Source organism: Equus caballus, chromosome 4 (assembly GCF_041296265.1).
Source record: "Equus caballus isolate H_3958 breed thoroughbred chromosome 4, TB-T2T, whole genome shotgun sequence".
Lineage (NCBI taxonomy): Eukaryota > Metazoa > Chordata > Mammalia > Perissodactyla > Equidae > Equus > Equus caballus.
The window spans coordinates 19,967,139-19,985,980 of record NC_091687.1 but is presented as its reverse complement, the minus strand read 5'-3'; the positions used below and the strand labels follow the sequence as shown (position 1 = coordinate 19,985,980).

The window sequence follows — 18,842 nt, the reverse complement described above, 5'->3', positions numbered from 1 at the left end:
ACCAATATAAAAAATACTGGGCGTGTCAGATGACTTGGTGACCAGAAAACAAAACCAATTAATGAGGGAAATTTGAAAAACATTCACCTTTTTAGGGAAATTGTGATTCCAACAACGGAACTGTCTGAACTCAAGAGTCAGTGGCCTTGACTCTGTCTGAAATATGGCTTCTTATTGAAGGGGCAGGAACAGTATGGCTCCCCAGCATGATTAAGTATCATGAATTATGAGAAGAACCCTCAAACTATGTCATATAGATATTTCTTTTTAAGAAAGTTTAAGATGAGAAACTAAAAGAAGAGCTATATTTGCTTTAGAATATGACGATACTCTATTCCCTACTTAGCACAAAGGTAGTAAGTTTAAGTGTTTCTGGCTTTTGGACTTTATGCAAATAACATCATATTGTATTGCTTTTTAGTTCAATGAAGTGTAGAAATGACATAATATTTTGTTTGGAGATTTAAGTATATGTAATAAAACTATAAAGCAAAGCAAGCAAAGGACAGGTACAAAGTCTGAAGGTGATGACCTCTGGGTTGGGGAGGGGAATCCAAGGATGAGGCTGGGAGGAGCTCACAGGTGGCTTAAGAGTTAATTTTAGTAAAATATTGTTTTTTTAGCTTGGCAGGGGACACACCGGCATTTATTCATTATTTTACTTTATGTGTTGCGTATGACTACATCTTTTTCATAATAAAAGTGGGAGGCATTTCTTTGTGTTAGAAGTTTAAGATTATACTAAAAATTGAAACCTAATCAAAAGGAGAAACTTTGCAGCCTTGGAGGCCCCCTAGTGCCCAAATCGGATAAGTACGTCTTCAATTTTTATGCGCTATCCCTTCATAATATCACTTCCTTAAAAACAGAAACTCTCAGCAAGATGAGGTAGAAAGGCATGCTCTCAAAGTTGTTAAAGTTGAATGGTATGTTTTACATCAAACTTTAAAAGTACTGCCAGACTGCTCTTCACTCTCTTTGAAGAATGACCTGAAGAATATGTTTCAATTCTTTAGCAAGAATGTTTTATAAAACATTTCAAAATTCAAACTCACATTTCAAGGGAGAAACAGCATTAAATTTTTATGTCTGCAGAATATTTTTAAAGTGATTTTCTCCCTAAAATTTTTCTTTAAAATTTTCAGAATAACTACATTTAATAGTAATAATTTCCTTGCAGAATTTATGGAAGAATCACACCAACTGATCCTTCCTCAAGGCTCAGCTCAAAGGGCCTCACCTCCAAGGCCTGGGGGTGAAAGCGCTCTTCAGAAACACTAAGCTCACTCTGCAGGAGCCTGGCCTCAGCCTGCTGTCTCTTACACCTGTTTGTGTCCAGAGCTTACCGGCCCTTCAGAATTTTAAGTAACGTGAAGGCAAAGTCTTTGTCTGTCCTATCTTTATATTACCAGTTGTTAGCACAGACCTTGGACCATTTTAGGTACTCTTTTATCTTTTCTTTTAGTTGAATTAGACATTTAAGTGGAATAAGTTACGTAACTATATTTTAAAACCAAAGCTAGTTTTGATGCATATTTTATAGCTTGGCCTAGTAGTCGAAAGAATTAGATAGTATAAATAGATAACATAAGAAAATTCAAAATATTGTAGAACATAGTATTGCATTTAACCAATAACAGAATAGGGCTGAGAACAGCTAATGTGAAATTTAACTTGTTTGTCTCATGTTTTTAAAAAATAGAAATCAATTAACATTTAAACTGCTGTCCTGATTCATACTATGGCCTTGCATGAAATCTTCTGCAAGTTTGTCAGTCATTACAGAAAGTGATGGTATCACATCCATGATGTTTACCATCTCAGTGACATAAGGAAAAGAGCATAGGACTTCAACTTCCAGCAGTGTGTCCTGTGAATCCTAGGGGAGCAATTTCTCAGCCTCAGTATTCCCATTGGTAAAAGCAAATGCAGGCACACCTCATAAATATTGTGGGTTTGGTTACAGACCACTGCAATAAAGCAAATATCAGAATAAAGTGAGTCACACAATTTTTTTTGTTTCCCAGTGCACATACAACTTACGTTTACATTATACTGTAGTCTATTAAGTGTACAATAGCATTGTGTTAAAAAATGTACATAGCTTGCATAAACACACTTTATTACTAAAAAGTGCTAACCATCATCTGAGCCTTCAGCGAGTCATAGTCTTTTTGCTGGTGGAGGGTCTTGCTTCAATGTTGATGGCTGCTGACTGATCAGGGTGGTGGTTGCTAAAGTTTGGGGTGGCTGCAGCCATTTCTTAAAATAAGACAACAATGAAGTTTGCTGCATCAATTGACTGTTCCTCTCATGAACAATTTTCCTGTAGCACACAACGTTGTTTGAAAGCATTTGATCCACAGTAGAATTTTCAAAATTGGATTCAATCCTTTCAAACTCTACTTCTGCTTTATCAACTAAGTTTATGCCATATTCTAAATCCTTTGTTGTCTTTCAACATTCTTCACAGCATCTTCACTAGGAGTAGATTCTGTCCCAAGAAACCACTTTCTTTGCTCATCCATAAGAAGCAACTCCTCATCTGTTCAAGTTTGATCATGAGATTGCAGTAATTCAGTCCCATATTCAGGCTCCACTTCTAATTCTAGTTCTCTTGCTATTTCCACCACATCTGCAGTTACTTCCTCCACTGAAGTCTTGAGCCCCTCAAAGTCATCCGTGAGGATTGGAACCAACTTCTTTGAAAGTCCTATTAATGTTGATATTTTGACCTCTTCCCATGAACCATGAATGTTTTTAATGGCATCTAGAATGGTGAATCCTTTCCAGAAAGTTTTCAATTTACTTTGCCCAGATCCACCAGAGGAATCACTACCTATGGCAGCTATAGCATTATGAAATGTGTTTCTTAAATAATAAGACTTTAAAGTCGAAATTACTCCTTCATCCGTGGACTGCAGAATGGATGTTGTGTTAGCAGGCATGAAAACAACAGTAACCTCGTTGTACATCTCCTTCAGAGCTCTTGGGTGACCAGGTACATTGTCAATGAGCAGTAATATTTTGAAAAGAATCTTTTTTCCTGAGCTGTAGTTCTTAACTGTGGGCTTAAAATATTCAGTAAACCATCTTGAAAACACACGTGCTATCATCCAGGCTTTGTTTTCCATTTATAGAGCACAGGCAGAGTAGATTTAGCATAATTCTTAAGGGCCCTGGGATTTTTGGAATGGTAAATGAGAGTTGGCTTCAATTTCAAGTTTCTAGCTGCTTTAGCCCCTAACAAGAGAGCCTGTCCTTTGAAGCTTTGAAGCCAGGCATTGACTTCTCTTCTTTAGCTATGAAAGTTTTAGGTGGCATCTTCTTGCAATATAAGGCTATTTTGTCTACACTGGAAATCTGTTGTTCAGTGCAGCCACTTTCATTAGTGATCTTAACCAGATCTTCTGGATAACTTGATACAGCTTCGATATCAGCACTTGCTGCTTCACCTTGCGCTTCTGTGTTATGAAGATGACTTCTTTCCTTAAACTTTATAAATCAACCTCTGCTGGCTTCGAAGATTTTTTCTGCAGTTTCCTCACCTCTCTCAGCCTTCAGAGAATTGAAGAGAGTTAGAGGTTTGCTCTGGATTAGGCTTTGGCTTAAGAGAATGCTATGGCTGGTTTGATCCGCTATCTAGAACACTCAAACTTTCTCTGTATCAGCAATAAGCCTGTTTCTCTTTCTTATCATTCATGTGTTCCCTGGAGTAGCACTTTTAATTTCCTTTAAGAACTTTTCCTTTGCCTTCACAACCCGGCTAACTGTTTGGCATAAGAGGCCTATCTTTCAGCATATCTCAGCTTTCCACATATCTTCTTTGCTGAGCTTAATCATTTCTAGTTTTTGATTTACAGTGAGAGACGTGCAACTCTTCCTTTCACTTGAAAACTTAGAGATTATTGTAGGATTATTTATTTGTTTATTTTTTATTGAGGTAACATTGGTTTATAATAGACAGTATGTTCTGTGATACCAGTCTCAGCAATATCTTTCTGGATATGTCTCCTCAGGCAAGGGAAATAAAAGAAAAAATAAACAAATAGGACTACATCAAACTAAAAAGCTTCTGCACAGCTAAGAAAAACATCAAGAAAATGAAAAGGTAACTTACCGACTGGGAGATGTTTGCAAATCATATGTCTGATAAGAGGTTAACATCCAAAATACATAAAGAACTCATACAACTCAAGACTAAAAACACAAACAACTAAATTAAAAAATTGGCAGAGGATCTAAAGAGATATTTTTCCAAAGAAGATATGTGGATGGCCAACAGGCACGTGAAAAGATGCTCAACATCATTAACTACCAGGAAAATGCAAATCAAAACTACAATGAGATATCACCTCACCACCTAATAATAGAATGCCTATTATTAAAAAAAGAAAAAACAAAACAAGTGTTGGAGAGGATGTGGAGAAAAGGGAACCCTTAAACACTGCTGGTGGAAAATTAAATTGGTACAGCCACTATGGAAAACAGTATGGAGTTTCCTCAAAAAATTAAAAATAGAAATACCATATGATCCAGTTATTCCACTGTCACATTATTAATTGGTCTAGTTGCAATATTGTTGCGTCGCAGGGAATAGGGAGACCCAAGGAGAGGGAGAGAGACAGGGGAACAGCCAATTGGTAGAGCAGTTAGAATACACATAACATTTATTGATTAAGTTTGCCATTTTACATGGGCATGCTTCATGGTGCCCCAACACAATTACAGTAGTAGAATCAAAGACCACTGATCACAGATCACCATAACATATATAATAATCAAAAAGTTTGAAATATTGCGAGAATTACCAAAATGTGACACAGAGACACTAAATGAGCAAATGCTGTTGGAAAAATGGCATCACTTTGCCCGACGCAGGGTTGCCACAAAACTTCAATTTGTAAAAAGCACAATATCTGTGAAACACAATAAAGTGAAGCAATAAAATGAAGCATACCTGTATATATATTAAATATATTGTACACATATACCTATTATATATGTAACATAGAATATTAAAATGTTACATATATTGTGCATACATGTATAATATATAATATAATGTAATGTAATATAATATAATACAAGGTGCCCAGGTTAGTCAGTGCCCAAAACTGTAATCTCCTTTGTGACAAATTACAGCTCTTTCAAGAAACAGATACCTTTCTTCTTAAGCTATGCTCAGTAGCAGGCCATTTTTTATTTGTCCATTTATAATAAAGCCGATCACCATGCTTCATCCTTAATAAAGTAAGAGGAATAATTATGAGTGGCACTCACCAACTTGTGTTTGTATAAAGAATTTTAGAGCTCCGCGGCTTGGCTAGAGATGTGATGTCTCCATAGGGGTTGTCAATGTCATCAGCGTTTGTAGACTGCACATAACCACTGTTAGGGTGAAAAGAAAAGATGACATGTGTTTATAAGAAGCATAGAAGAAATAGATAAACAGTGTCCTAAATTCCAAAGGAAATCTTATTTGCCAAAGTAGATCAAAATCTGAAAATGCAAAAAGAAAAAAATCCACGATGATGGAAAAACTTTGCTTTAAAAAAAATAAAGGAGACTTTCCCTTTTTCAGAGTAAGAGTTGCCAGGCTCTTGTCATCTCAAGTTTTGTCCAGAGTAAGAGTAACAACTGATTTGTGTTTTTGAGCAAGGAAATAGATTGTTTCTGCAACCCTGGTACAACTCCTTCACTGGAGACTGGAAGGAGGCCTGAGGCAAGACAGATACTGGTATCTGCCAGAGCTAAGAGGGCTCCCAAGGAAATGGAAACCTGGGCAGGTGTCCAGGAATCCTGGGCAACCAGCCATGTGCCTTTGGGGGCCTAAGAGAAGACTGAGTTGGTATCAGTCAGAGAGTGTCCTTGAGGCACTTCCACTCGTAGGAAGACTTATCAACTCTATTGCAGAGAAGAAGAGGCAACACTAATGGGGGTGGAAGGATCCAGACCCCTTCATTTTCTTGGATTTACTTTGTTCCAAGGTACTATGATCTGAGTGTTCCCTAAAATTCGTATATTGAAATCCTAATGCCCAAAGGTGACGGTATTAGGAGGAGGGAGGTGATTAGGCCATGAGAGTGGAGCCATCATGAATGGAATTAGTGTTCTTCTAGAAGAGACCCCACAGAGCTCCCTTGCCCCTTCCACCATGTGAGGATACAACAAGAATTCTGTGATCCAGAAGAGGGCCCTCACCCGATCATGCTGGCAGCCAGATCTCAGACTTCTAGACTCCAGAACTATGAGAAATAAAGGTCTGTTGTTTATAAACCACCCAGTCTGTGGTATTTTGTTATAACAGCTTGAGCAGACTAAGACACAAGGTTATTCTTTGATCTAAAGCAGAAAAGACCCCAAAATGGTGGATGATGCACGTCCTTGCCTTCCATGGAAAGCCAGATTTAAATTTTAAAAAGTAAGAGGATACGTTTCCTGCACTCCAGTGTCAGTGAGCACATCATATCTTCTGCATCAAGTATAAAAGGCTTTCTGGTTGACTACACTCAATATTAGTAGCATCCAAGGTATTTTATTTCATAAAATAACCAATTTGGGAAAACAGGAGAATACCACTCCCCCTTTTTTCTTTTATCAAAATCTTCAACAAACCTTTGATGAAAGTCCTAACATTAAACTGACACTGTGCTAGGAAACAGAAATCCGTTAGAAAGCATGAGTTGTCTTAAAAAAGTGAATTATAAACATGAGTGAGCTGAAAATAGCTACAATTTAGATCTAAATCTAGTAATTTTAAAACATTAAGAAACATTACTTACGTATAGAGAGGAATGTATTTGCTTCTAGAACTTGGACTCACACTTAGAAAAAGAGAAAATAGGAGTGATTGAGTTACTGACATTAACTTAATAAACATCAAATTATTATAGCATTTCTCTTGTTAAATAAAGACAAAGTCTTCAGACATATCTTATAGGAATTGGCTTGCAAAAGTTTGTAATTTTAAACAGAAATGATTTAAAGATGTAGTTTTAAGTGAAAATAAAAACAGAAAATATTGATTCCAAACTCTCATGGACACTTATGTCTTTGTTGATTCCCTTTTTTTCTGTGCCCATCTTCCTCTATTTTATATATAAGATGCCTGCCACAGCATGGCTTGATAAACAGTGCGTAAGTCTGCGCCCAAGATCCGAACCTACCGAAGTGGAGTGCGTGAACTTAACCACTGTGCCACCAAGCCCCCACTGTTGACTCTCTTTTGATCTAGCTCTACTTCAAAGCCTCTCCTCTTGGGTTTTTCTTTTGCCATATATTTCTTTAGTGATTACACATGCAATATTTGGCAAAGTTGAACCTCTCATTTTCTTAGACACACAGAATTTTCACATTTAAGTGGATCTTATTGACTATCCAATATAACTCTCCATGCTAGTAATGAAGCACCTATGGCACAAATTTCAGTAACTTTCACAAGATCACAAGGATCTTAGAGTACATTTTCCTCTGCTCTAGCCCTAGAACCAGCCATTTCTCCAAGGATCTCAAAATTTCTTTTATTGGATAATGGGGTTTAAAAACCACCATTTAGGTGCTAGATGTGCTTGTGGCTGCTGGGGTGTCCCAGTTTCTAGTCCCTTTCCGTGGAAACAGCTAGGAATATATGGATGTGTATTAACTCATGTATACCCACATACCTCTATATATTGCTGTATGTACTATCTATGTATTTATTAAAATATACATGAGTTCATGGATATCTCCTAATCTAATCCAGCACCACAGGGCTCATTATTAGCCTTTCTCTTTCACATAATTGTAATTTCCTTCTCTGACAGTATGAAATCTGCCTCCTATTATCTACCAAAGATTTACTTTTTGGTTCAAACCTACTATACATGTTATAAGTTTTGGAATTGCCAAGTCATTTCTCTGTGAGAAACACATTTACCAACTAGAGTATAGTGCTTATACATAGTTCTTTTTGTCTTTAGTCTTACAGTATTCAGTCAAAATATTGTTCCCAAATTTATTTAGGTCCAAATTTATTTAGGGCCACTCCTTTTTTCCCCCAATCCCCCTAAGTGTACTTGTCATTTATTTGTAACACAGATTCATTTGTCACAATCTGCGTTCCATCCTGGACTCCCCCGTAATTCTGGTAGATTTTTATTTACTTCTTTATTTTTTACTTTGCATTCAGTAAAGCTCATTCTTATTGGTTGACAAATGCAAAGAATCATGTGGTTACCACCACAGAACCATACAGAAGAGTTCCATCATTCTAAATATTCCATTCATAGACTCTGTATTTACCCCTTTCCTCCTCCCCAACTCTTGGCAGCTGTTGATCTATTCTCATCCCTATAGTTTTACGTTTTCCAGAATGTCATACAAATGGAATCAAACAATATGTGATCTTTTGGGTCTGGCTGCTTTCATTAAGAAAAATGCATTTAGGATTTACTCATATGTTATGTGTTGCATTTGCTCTTTTTCATTGCTGAGTAGTATTCCATTGCATGAGTGTACTCTCGTATGTTTATCTAATGTAAGTTTTTCCATTCATCTGTTGGAAGATATCTTGGTTGTTTCTAGGCTTTGGAGATTATGAATAAAGCTGTAATAACATTCACAGATAGGTTTTCTTGTGAACAACATTTGCATAGAGCAAAGCTCCAGGGTGAGCGGTACCCTCACAGATTCTAAGATGTGGCAGTACTGACTAAGACATATAGCTTTTAATTCATCAGATGATTTTTCATCAAAAAAATTAATGTAATGGATCTTTATATACTGGAATAAAAATTTTATCATCTAGGTGAGCTATTCACTATTTACTGCATGATATGTAAATAAAAAGATGCTAATAAAGATTTTTCATTAGCACTGACAATATTAGGAGTTAGTATCAATAATTTACATCTTTTTTTTACAGATACTTGGATGAGATTATGAACAATTTCAGTTTACTGCGTTTACAAGAATCTTATAGTTTTGAATGTCTTAATCTTTTACTTAAATTATTACCATTCAATTTATACATTGGAATCTATTATTTATATTGAGGCATTTTACAAATTTGTCAAAACCATCTTTTAAACAGTTTTTATCAAAAATTTCACACGTTATTTTTAGAATATGTCTCAATAAAATCTATTTACTGCCAAGACTCAATATTTTTCTCAATATTGTCACTGTTCCCAATTCCAGATCCAGCATTTAAACTTGATTATGATTCTGCATATTTTCACTTCATTATTCTTTTTTCTTCTAATAATAAAAAAATTCTTTTTTAAAGAGTAATTTCTGCTGGTTTTATTGAAGTAGTACAGCTGTCAAAGACGTAAAAAATGTTGTCTTTGATACTATTTTTTCATAACTAAAATTTATCAAAAACTCTCAATAATTTTGCTGACTGTGGATAGAGGTGTCCCGCATTTTGTGTTGAAATTAATTGAGATTAGGTAAATATAAAATTAAATGTACAAGGTTATCTCTCCCATTGAGGTGATGATCAACCCAACCGTCACCAAACCAGATAATCAGATGAAACTCTAGAGAGCAAACAATGGAATAATTTCATTGTGAACAGCATGTGTCTTTCTTATGTATTATCTGTCTGTCTCATACTATTCTTCAAAATTGGCTACAGTGTTTGTTGCGCAATATGCAGTTCTACTTAAAGTTCCATGTGATTCATTCTTCTATTTTCTATTCTATTTAATTTTTGCAAAATGCAGGTTGTGATTCACCACGAATGGGTTGCAACCCACAGGCAAATCACTCATTAAACTGCTTAGTAAAGTCTACTCTTTAAACTGGACTAGGATCATTGCTTAATCAAGGCAAGAAAATGGATCCCTAGCTCACACCATAAGTAAGAGTTGATTGTAAGTGGTTTAAGAGATAAATGTGAAAAGCAAAATTTTAACTATTTTAAGGACAAAGTAAGTAAAGAAGGAGAATATCTTTATTAATTCTGGATCTGGAAAGATTTGGTGAAAACTCCACAAAAATAGCAAGACATGAAGGAAAATATTGATTAATTCAGGTACATTAAATTCAAAATTTCAGTTCAGTAAAGTGTACTCTAAAATAGAAAGGTCAGAGACTAGAAGGAAATACATTGATACATATTATCAACAAAGGATTTTTATCCAGAGTAATAAACATAAGTTTCTATAATCAATAACTAAAAGAAAAACAACTTAAATGCAAAAAAGGCAAGATATATGAAAGGGCAAGTCACAGATGTGAAAACCCAAGTGAGTCATAGCTCACAAAATATGATTATTAGTGATCAGGTAAAGCTAAAATTATAGTAAAGTACAATTTCATACTAGTAAGATTGGAATTTTTTTAAAATTTGAAAATTCCAAATGCTGGCCACAATGTGCAGTAGTGGGAACTCAAGCACTGCTGATGGGAGAGTCCGTTGGTATAACTCATTTGGAGAAGAATGTGCAACATTTAGACTATAAACTAGTGCACACCTCGATGCAGCAATTCTAGACATAAGTATAAATATATACTTTTATATATATAAATATAAATATATCTTTATTAAATATAAAATACACAATTATATTTATACAATATATAGTATATAAATATATTTATACAATCTGTAATTATATAATAAATATATAATATATAAATATATATATAATATATATGTAAACCCCAGAAACATTTTTATACTTGAGTACATGAGGGCATTGTTTCCAACTGCAATAAAAATCAGGAAAAATTAAATTATGTCATTGCATGAATAAATGGTGGTATGTCCATTCAATGGAAGACTATACAGCAGGGAAAATTAAAACCTAGAGATACAGATGCCAATAGGTATGAATCTCACAAGCACAACACTGAACAAAAATGTTAAGTTAAATAAATAAATGTATGATACCAGTTATATTGAGTTTATAAACATGGAACAGAATACCATGCCTTGGTTAAGAATAACACATATGTTTTTAGGGATTAAAGGGATGCATGAAAGTGTGAAACATCAAATCTGGAACAATGGTGATCCATGAGGAAAGTGCATGTGCTTAGAGAGAAGTGCATAAGGGCTTCCATTGTGTTGGTAATGCTTTATTTCTAAAGTTGGGAAGTAGATACACAGATTATATCATATTCTTATTTGTACATTTTATATGTATGAAATATCTAAAAATAAATTTAAAAAACTGAAACAGACATGACGACCTGGATTGTAGACTGTAGTAAAAACAAAAATAAAGAGACAAAATAGCAACATTTTTAAAGGCAGAAACACTAAGTTTTTAATGCTAAATGAACAAAATTACACAAATGGAAGGATTAGTAAGAAAGCCATAGCTTCTAGCATTAATAGAACACAAAATAACTATATGATGCAAAAGTTGATAGAAAATAATTGATAATACCTTGAACTCCATGAATTTTGCAACATTATAACTCTTATCAAATTATTTATGAAGCAGTCCTTATTTTTAAATGGTTATGGCATATCTAACAGTCTAAATTTTAAGGAGGAGGGTTAAGAGGAAATGAGAAAATGGGCAACAGCGAGGAATTGAACTGGGATTTGAGTTCTCTTTCCAATCAGAGGGAGGCAAGTCTAAGGGCCTCTGGAATGTTCTGAGAGGATATGCCCCTCACCTCTCTCTCCAACCCATGGGCTAGAGCATCAGATTCTTTTTTTATTTTTTTAAGATTGGCACCTGGGCTAACAACTGTTGCCAATCTTTTTTTTTGTTTTTCTGCTTTATCTCCCCAAACCCCCTCTGTACACAGTTGTATATATTAGTTGCAGGTCCTTCTAGTTGTGGGATGTGGGACGCCGCCTCAACGTAGCCTGACCAGCGGTGCCATGTCCGCGCCCAGGATCCGAACCCTGGGCTGCAGCAGTGGAGCACGCAAACTTAACAACTCGGCCACAGAGCCGGCCCCTAGAGCATCAGATTCTTAATGGTAAATATGTGATAGTGAGAAAATCTGGTGATGAGAACATTAGGAGATAAAACTTACAAATTAACTGGCTTGACTGGTACCAAGAAAGATCTTGTTTGAAATCTGTCCCAGAGTCCACCAACCATCTAAAATCATCATCAAAACGAATGACAGATATTTAATGAATGTCACTATAATTTCTAGTGTATAAGTTGCAATTACTGTATTTTATAGCGTATGAACTCTAGTCCTCTTAATGGTCCTTTCTGCATCATAGGCAAGCCCCAGGATCCCAAAGAAAAGCGCTCCCCTGGCACCCTTAGCAACGCAGGGGTTTGCTCCAGAGCCACTCCTGGTCTCTGCTCTGCTCTCAGACCTTCAGTTTCAGTCTGTTTTCCATAGCTGGAATCTGACTCATTACCCACTTCTGTCGAATTGAAGCCCTTATGAAAGGCCTGATTTTGGTTTTCTTCCCAGAGACTGTGCTCACTTTGGGGTTATGGATGACTTTTATGATTAAAGCACTTTCAATTCATAAATGTATATATTTACTTGTTCTCTGCATAATTTTTAACAAATAAGTATTATTGTGACTTAAAGTTTTTGAGTTTAGTGCAGTAACGAATCCATTGTTGCCCAGGGATGTTCACTGACCTGAGTTATCGCTGGTGTTCTTTTGTATCTTTTCAGTGTAAAACACTGTGAGACAGGGTCAGCAGCTTTTTCCACTGTTGTTTCTTCTGGATCGAGTTTTGGTGGGAGCATGTTGTCCCAAGGAACAACTTCATAAGCTCTATGAAATTATTAAATAATGACATTTCATGAAAAATCCATATTCGATTAGTATCGTCCATAACATTATTCTATACTATGGTAGGCAGAATTCTAAGATATCTCCCAAGATTTCTGCCTCCTAGTGTACATACTATACTCATCCACCTCCCCTCAGGTGTGAGCAGAGCAAATGAATATGACAGGATATCACTCCAGTGACACTTTATGTGGTAACTTTATATGGCAAAAGGGCTTGTGCACATGCAATTAAGGTCCCTAATCAGCTGAATTTGAATTAATCAAAAGGCAGATTATCATGAGTCTGACCTAACAGGTGAGCCCTCAAAAGAGACAAAAACAGCAGCAGATGCTCTTCAACTGTCCTTAAAGAAACAAATCGCATGAACCCTATAGCTGCAAGCAACTGAATTCTGCCAACAATACAAATGATCTCAGAAGATGAGGACCCAGCCTCAGCTCACACCTTGATTCCAGCCTGAGAAACCTCGAGCATTGAATCCACTTGGGACATGCCTGGACTTTTGAGCTACAGAACTGTGAGATAATAAACGGGTGTGGTTTAAAGCCGCTAAATTTGTGGTGATCTGTTACATAGTAGTAGAAGGCTAATGCATATACTTACGTACATCTTACAGCTTCCAAAAACATTCATTTGACCTTTGCAGCAAGGCAGGAAAACTATTAATTTACAAATAAATAAACTATGTCTTAGAGAATTGAATTTGTTTGCTTAAGGTCATTTAGCTACTGATGGTCGAGGTCAGGACTCAGATCTGTTATTTTGCCTCTGAAGAGTCAGCAGCATTCCCGTTGTTCCACACCAATGCACACAAATTATAAAAATCTTGAGCATGGTACAAGGACTCCAGCTATCTTAGTAAGTGCAATAAAAATTGTATATACACAAAGATTTGGATCTAAAGGTATCATCTTGTATTTGGAATTTTGGAACCTGCTGTTCTTTTTGACAGACATATATGGTAGGTGCAATGAAATAGACCCTAGCTTGATCCTGAATGAAAAACAAATAGCCCTCATTCCAGTGACTGTGTTCTGATAGATGGATAGATGGCCTGTGCTCCTGCTGCCCAGATGCCAGATTCCGCTCCTGCCCTGTCTAAACTTGGTGTTAAGGTTGGTTTTTCCATTCTGTGAGTTAATCCTATCTTTCAAATAATCCCACTGTTGGTCAAAGTCAGTCTGCAAACAAAGAATTACCAGTGAGCCCCATTTCCTCAACAAATGTTTATTTAGAAATTACTATGTGTCAAGCACTGTGCTAGGGGCTTGAGATAACAGAGTAAATAAAGAATAAAATAAGAACTATATTTACAGCACAGGAATGTTGTAAGGATTCGATAAAATAATCTTGGTGAAGTTAAAGAGCGCAGTTAAGGTTCCATAGTGTGTTCTTTGTTGTGTATACATTTTGAACTCACTCGTTCTAAAATTACTGTGTCCTAAGGAAAAGCTAATTCTTACAAAATATTTTTAATTGTAGCAAAAACTTAAATGGTGCATTTTTCTGACATAATATCTGATTGGTATTGTACTAAGGAATTAATCTGTGAGTTGAATTAAAGCTTGAAAAATACATCACTGTTTGAGCCTCTGATATATTTCATGAATGTTTTATGGAATTTTCCATAGAAGTTATACAAGTTTTTTCCCTAAGAAAAATTTTGTATTATATTTTTTAAAAGAGACTATTAAATAGTATGATTTAATACTTAGTTTTGTAAAATAAACTCCTATATTCTGATTAAAGTACCATGAATTTAGCCAAAACATTAACTGTTTCTAAGATGACCACTGGAAATTTTTTTTGATAGAAATCAAAATAATAATACAAGATAGAATGAACTCAAAAGCCAGAGAGGAAATTAGAGTTATAGTTATAATCCTTCATTTTTAAGGTGGGAAAATTGAGGGCCAAAAAGCTTAGAGGATGCCAGAGTCCCATGATCAGCAGTTAGACATATTTGGGGCCTTACAATTGGTATCTAAGACTGCTGATGTCTTATTCAGTGTTCTTTTCTCAATTTGTTCTAAGACTCTGAAATCCACTTCCATATCATATATTTATTTTTTTTTAATGTAAACCAACTCTAGTTTGCTTTTTAAATAGTATCTTTAAAGCGCTATAGCTTGGTGAAGAATGTAAATTAGTATAGTCATCTCGAAAGCCAGAGTTTTGTTTTGTTTGTTTTTTAATAAGTCATTAAAAAGATTCAGCCTATTCTAATGGGATAAATGTTTTCAACCATTTCATTTTGAGTTAATGAAAGCTCACAAACGAGCAACACTCTTCCTTGAGGAAAACAAAAAGCTGTTATTGACAAGCAACAGCACACACACACACGCGCACACACACACCCAAAAACAAAAAGAACAGTCTAAAAATAACTGTTTCCATATTTTTTGATGTTGCTTTACAATGGGATGATATGCACATGATGTTGCCATGTGCCACAAATTTACCATGTAGATTTGTAATACATTTGTCATTTAGACAAATGATTCAATACAAGAGGTCCTAACTTCAGTAATGCAACATGATAATCCTTTTAACAAAGTGAGTGAAATTAGTCAGAGGGAGAAAGTCAAACACCGTATGATCTCACTCATAAGTAGAAGATAAAAACAACGACAAACACGTAGCAAGGGAGATTGGATTGGTGGTTACAAGAGGGGAAGTGGGGCCGGGGGAGGGCAAAAGGTGTAATTAGGCACACATGTGAGGGGATGGACTATAATTAGTTTTTGGGTGGTTAACATGATGTAATCTACACAGAATTTGAAATATATTATGATGTACAGCTGAAAGCTATATAATGTTGTAATGCAATGTTACTGCAATTAAAAAATTAAAAATTTTAAAAAATAATAAAATAAAATAAAGCAATTTGGTTTACTCATTATCCTTTCCTCTAGACTGAAATATAGGCTAAAAAAAAAACACTCCCTAATTTTAAATTAATATTGTTTACAGGAAAAATTATATAATTTTGGATTAAAATTTACAAGTATATGTTCAAACTGAGTTTGTCTCCTCCCCCATCCCAGCCACAAAATAGGCATGCAGTAAAATTTTTTTAAATGCCTTAATTTTTAACTTCATGCCAACTAAATAAAGATGACAAAACAAAAGCTTAATCAATGGAAAGATATTTCATAGAACATGTCTCATACAAAAAGCATATAAGAAAAAGGTCCACTGGATGACATTTTAATTTACAAATTGGCATCATTTTGGTCGACAAATATCCAGATGCTTTTTTCTTCTGCTAACAAGAGTTGCAGAGAAAAAAACCAAAAACAGCATGACTTCTGATTTTGATCACACATTTCTCCTATATTTCTTTATAAAACTTCTAAGATAATATCTATTCATATGTGTATTTCATGAAACTGTATTTGGTGACGGGTGTGCCTTCAATATGAACGGAAAAAAATGAAGTCAAAATGTGGTCTGTCTGCCATGTTCAGCATACAAGAGGAAAGGAGGATAGCGGGCAGGTATGAAGCTCTTTGCAGCACATACATACTGTTATGTCTTTATTCTCATTGCTGCCTCTCCCTGTCCACTCAAGTCTCCACTGTCTGCCACTCAGCTTATTTCTAAATCTCTGATCATTACAAGCATACATTCTAGGGCCTCATCTAACTTGACCCATTTGCATGGTGGAAAACTGTTCATCACATGGCCCTCTCTGAAACACTTTCTTAATTTGCCTTCCAGGCATTAGAACCTCTTTATTGTCCTCCTCCCCTATTGGTTGCTTCTTCTCAGTCTTTTGCTGGTACTTCCTCTATTTTCCTCTTTCTTAATGTAGAGATGCCAGGACTCAAGCTCCTTACTGCTCTCACTACACTTCTCCTTTGGTGCTCTATCCAGAGCTGTGTTTAAGCACCTGTCTATAAGCCATAAGACCAGCCTTATTTCTCTAGCCCAGACCACTCTCCCAGGCTCCAGATCCATATGCCCAATGGCCTTTTGACATATTCGCTTGGATGTCTAGTGAACATCTTTCTATTCGGCATATCTAAAACTGACGTCTGATCTTTCGCTCCAAACCTCCACCTGCTTTCATCGTGTGAAGTAAAGGCAAGTTCAGTCCACCCAGCTGCAGAGCCGAAAGCCTTGGAATCATTCTTGACTCCTCTTTCTTTCAGAGCCATTACCTCCAATCTGGAAATTGTGTTGGCTCTACCTGTGAAATACATCCAGAAAACAACCACTGCCCCCAGCTTCCTACCATCCTCCTCAAGCCACCCTTATCTCTGACCTAGATGACAGTAGTAACCTCCTAAGTGGTCTCCAGGCTGCTCCCCTCATCCATCCACTTTGGGCACAGCAGCCACCATTTTTGCTTTGATATACACATCTGATCTAGCCACTTTGAGCACTCAGAGTAAAAGCCCTGGTATTTACAATTGCTTAAAGTGCCCCCTAGATCTGGTTCCCCAGCACTCCCTGCACTTTCTGACCACCTCTTCTTCTCCTACTTCCCCCTTTTACTCTGTTCCAAGCACCCCACCTTTGTTTTTTCGCCACACCTCAAGCACACTTCTGACATAGGACTTTCACTCTATATTCCCTCTGCTTGAAAAATAGTCACTCCAGGTATCTGCACGTCACTCCTCCACCTTGTCTGAGTTTCTGCTCAAGTCTCATCACTCAGGGAGGCCTACCCAGACCTCCTATTTATTACTGAGGCCTATTAATTACCCCCCACACAGGACACTCCTGATCTTATCCTGTTCCGCTTTTTCTCTATTTTTTCTTGGACTCATCACCTTCCAAGATACCATCTATTTACTTTCTTAATACGTTTGTTGCCCTTATTGTCCATCTTCCTTTAGAACAAGAGCTCTTTGAGAGGAGAGACCTGTCTGCTGCTTTATTCACTGATGAATCCCATAGCCTGGGGCATAGAAACATGATAGGTGCTCTATTTTCTGACCCAGTAAACAAGTCTTCCTCCTTCCAGTTTTCTCCACTCTCATTTTTTATGGCTCTATCCTCATCTCCTCCTCTCTCTCTGACCATTTCCTTTCTGTTTTGGTTTTATTCTTCCATTAAACATAGGTTTTCTCTAAGACTTTTCCTAGACCTGTTTATTTTAGCAATAAACGTGAATAAGTAAATATCTGCATTTGATGTTCTCTGAATTACTCATAAAATCCAGGATATCGTAGACACAAAGGGCATGTGTCATTAAAGATAAAAGAAATATATTTTAAAATCAAAATTGTATTGGGAAAAAATGCTTACTTTTGGGTAGAGGACTTATAAAATGAGTCCTTTGCGTTGTATTTCTTGGTTGGTTGTGAAAGTGCTTCTCCATCATCCTGGAAGGCATGAATAATAAATTAAAAGAGATCAGGTATGAATGGGAATTGCTAATGTGTTCTATTCACCATGCTTTCTTTCTTCCTCTTCATTCTTTCCCTTTCATAACACCTCTCGGAACAACTAGATTTAATGCTTCCCTACTTTCCTCTATTGTCTAGGAAATTTACATTCTCTGTATAGTCTCCTAGTGATTAAATTAAAATTTACGAAATGTATATTAAAGTTAATGGAAAGTCAGATTTTTATAAGAAAGCCCTTGAATTTTATATATATGCAAATAATTAGTTTTTAGCACCATGCCATTAAAACAGTTTTGAAGGTCTTGTCTGTCTTGTCTTCTGATAATACAAGGACATTAGCTCTGAAATACTTCCCTCTCCCTATATTTCATCTTATTATATTAAAATTAATTAATTACTATTATAACCAATGTTATTGCTGTCTGTAATGGTTATTATTTATTTAGATTTTCCATGATACTTTACGAATTCTTTGCCTACTTTTGCTTCTTGTATCTTGCTTGAATTTTTTCCCCTCCTGGGATCTTGTTTCTATTCTTTTTTTCTTGAAGTTCAACTTTCAAGATTTCTTTCATGGATGTGACCTTCTAGTTCTGTTTTTTAATTCATCCTCACTTTTGAATAATTGTTCTAACTGGGTTTAGAATTGTAGTTTAATGGTTAGGATTATTTATCTCATTGACTTCTGGACGGTAGTTTTGCTCTAGAAAGCATGCCGAGATGAAGGGCTGGCAAGAATTCTGTGACTCTACCCTCTC

At 35.9% G+C, this 18,842-nt stretch overlaps 1 protein-coding gene across 1 annotated transcript in view; it reads right to left on the bottom strand.

Moving 5' to 3' along the window:
- Window positions 1-18,842, bottom strand: part of SPMIP7 (sperm microtubule inner protein 7) — a 53,959-nt gene that overhangs the window by 12,311 nt on the left and 22,806 nt on the right. Inside the window, exons 3-7 of the mRNA XM_003364785.5 lie at window positions 17,984-18,060; window positions 12,565-12,703; window positions 11,989-12,056; window positions 6,786-6,827; window positions 5,284-5,391 (exon numbers count right to left, since the gene is read on the bottom strand). Coding sequence (XP_003364833.2) covers window positions 5,284-5,391; window positions 6,786-6,827; window positions 11,989-12,056; window positions 12,565-12,703; window positions 17,984-18,060 — 434 coding nt within the window. The remainder of the gene's footprint in view (window positions 1-5,283; window positions 5,392-6,785; window positions 6,828-11,988; window positions 12,057-12,564; window positions 12,704-17,983; window positions 18,061-18,842) is intronic.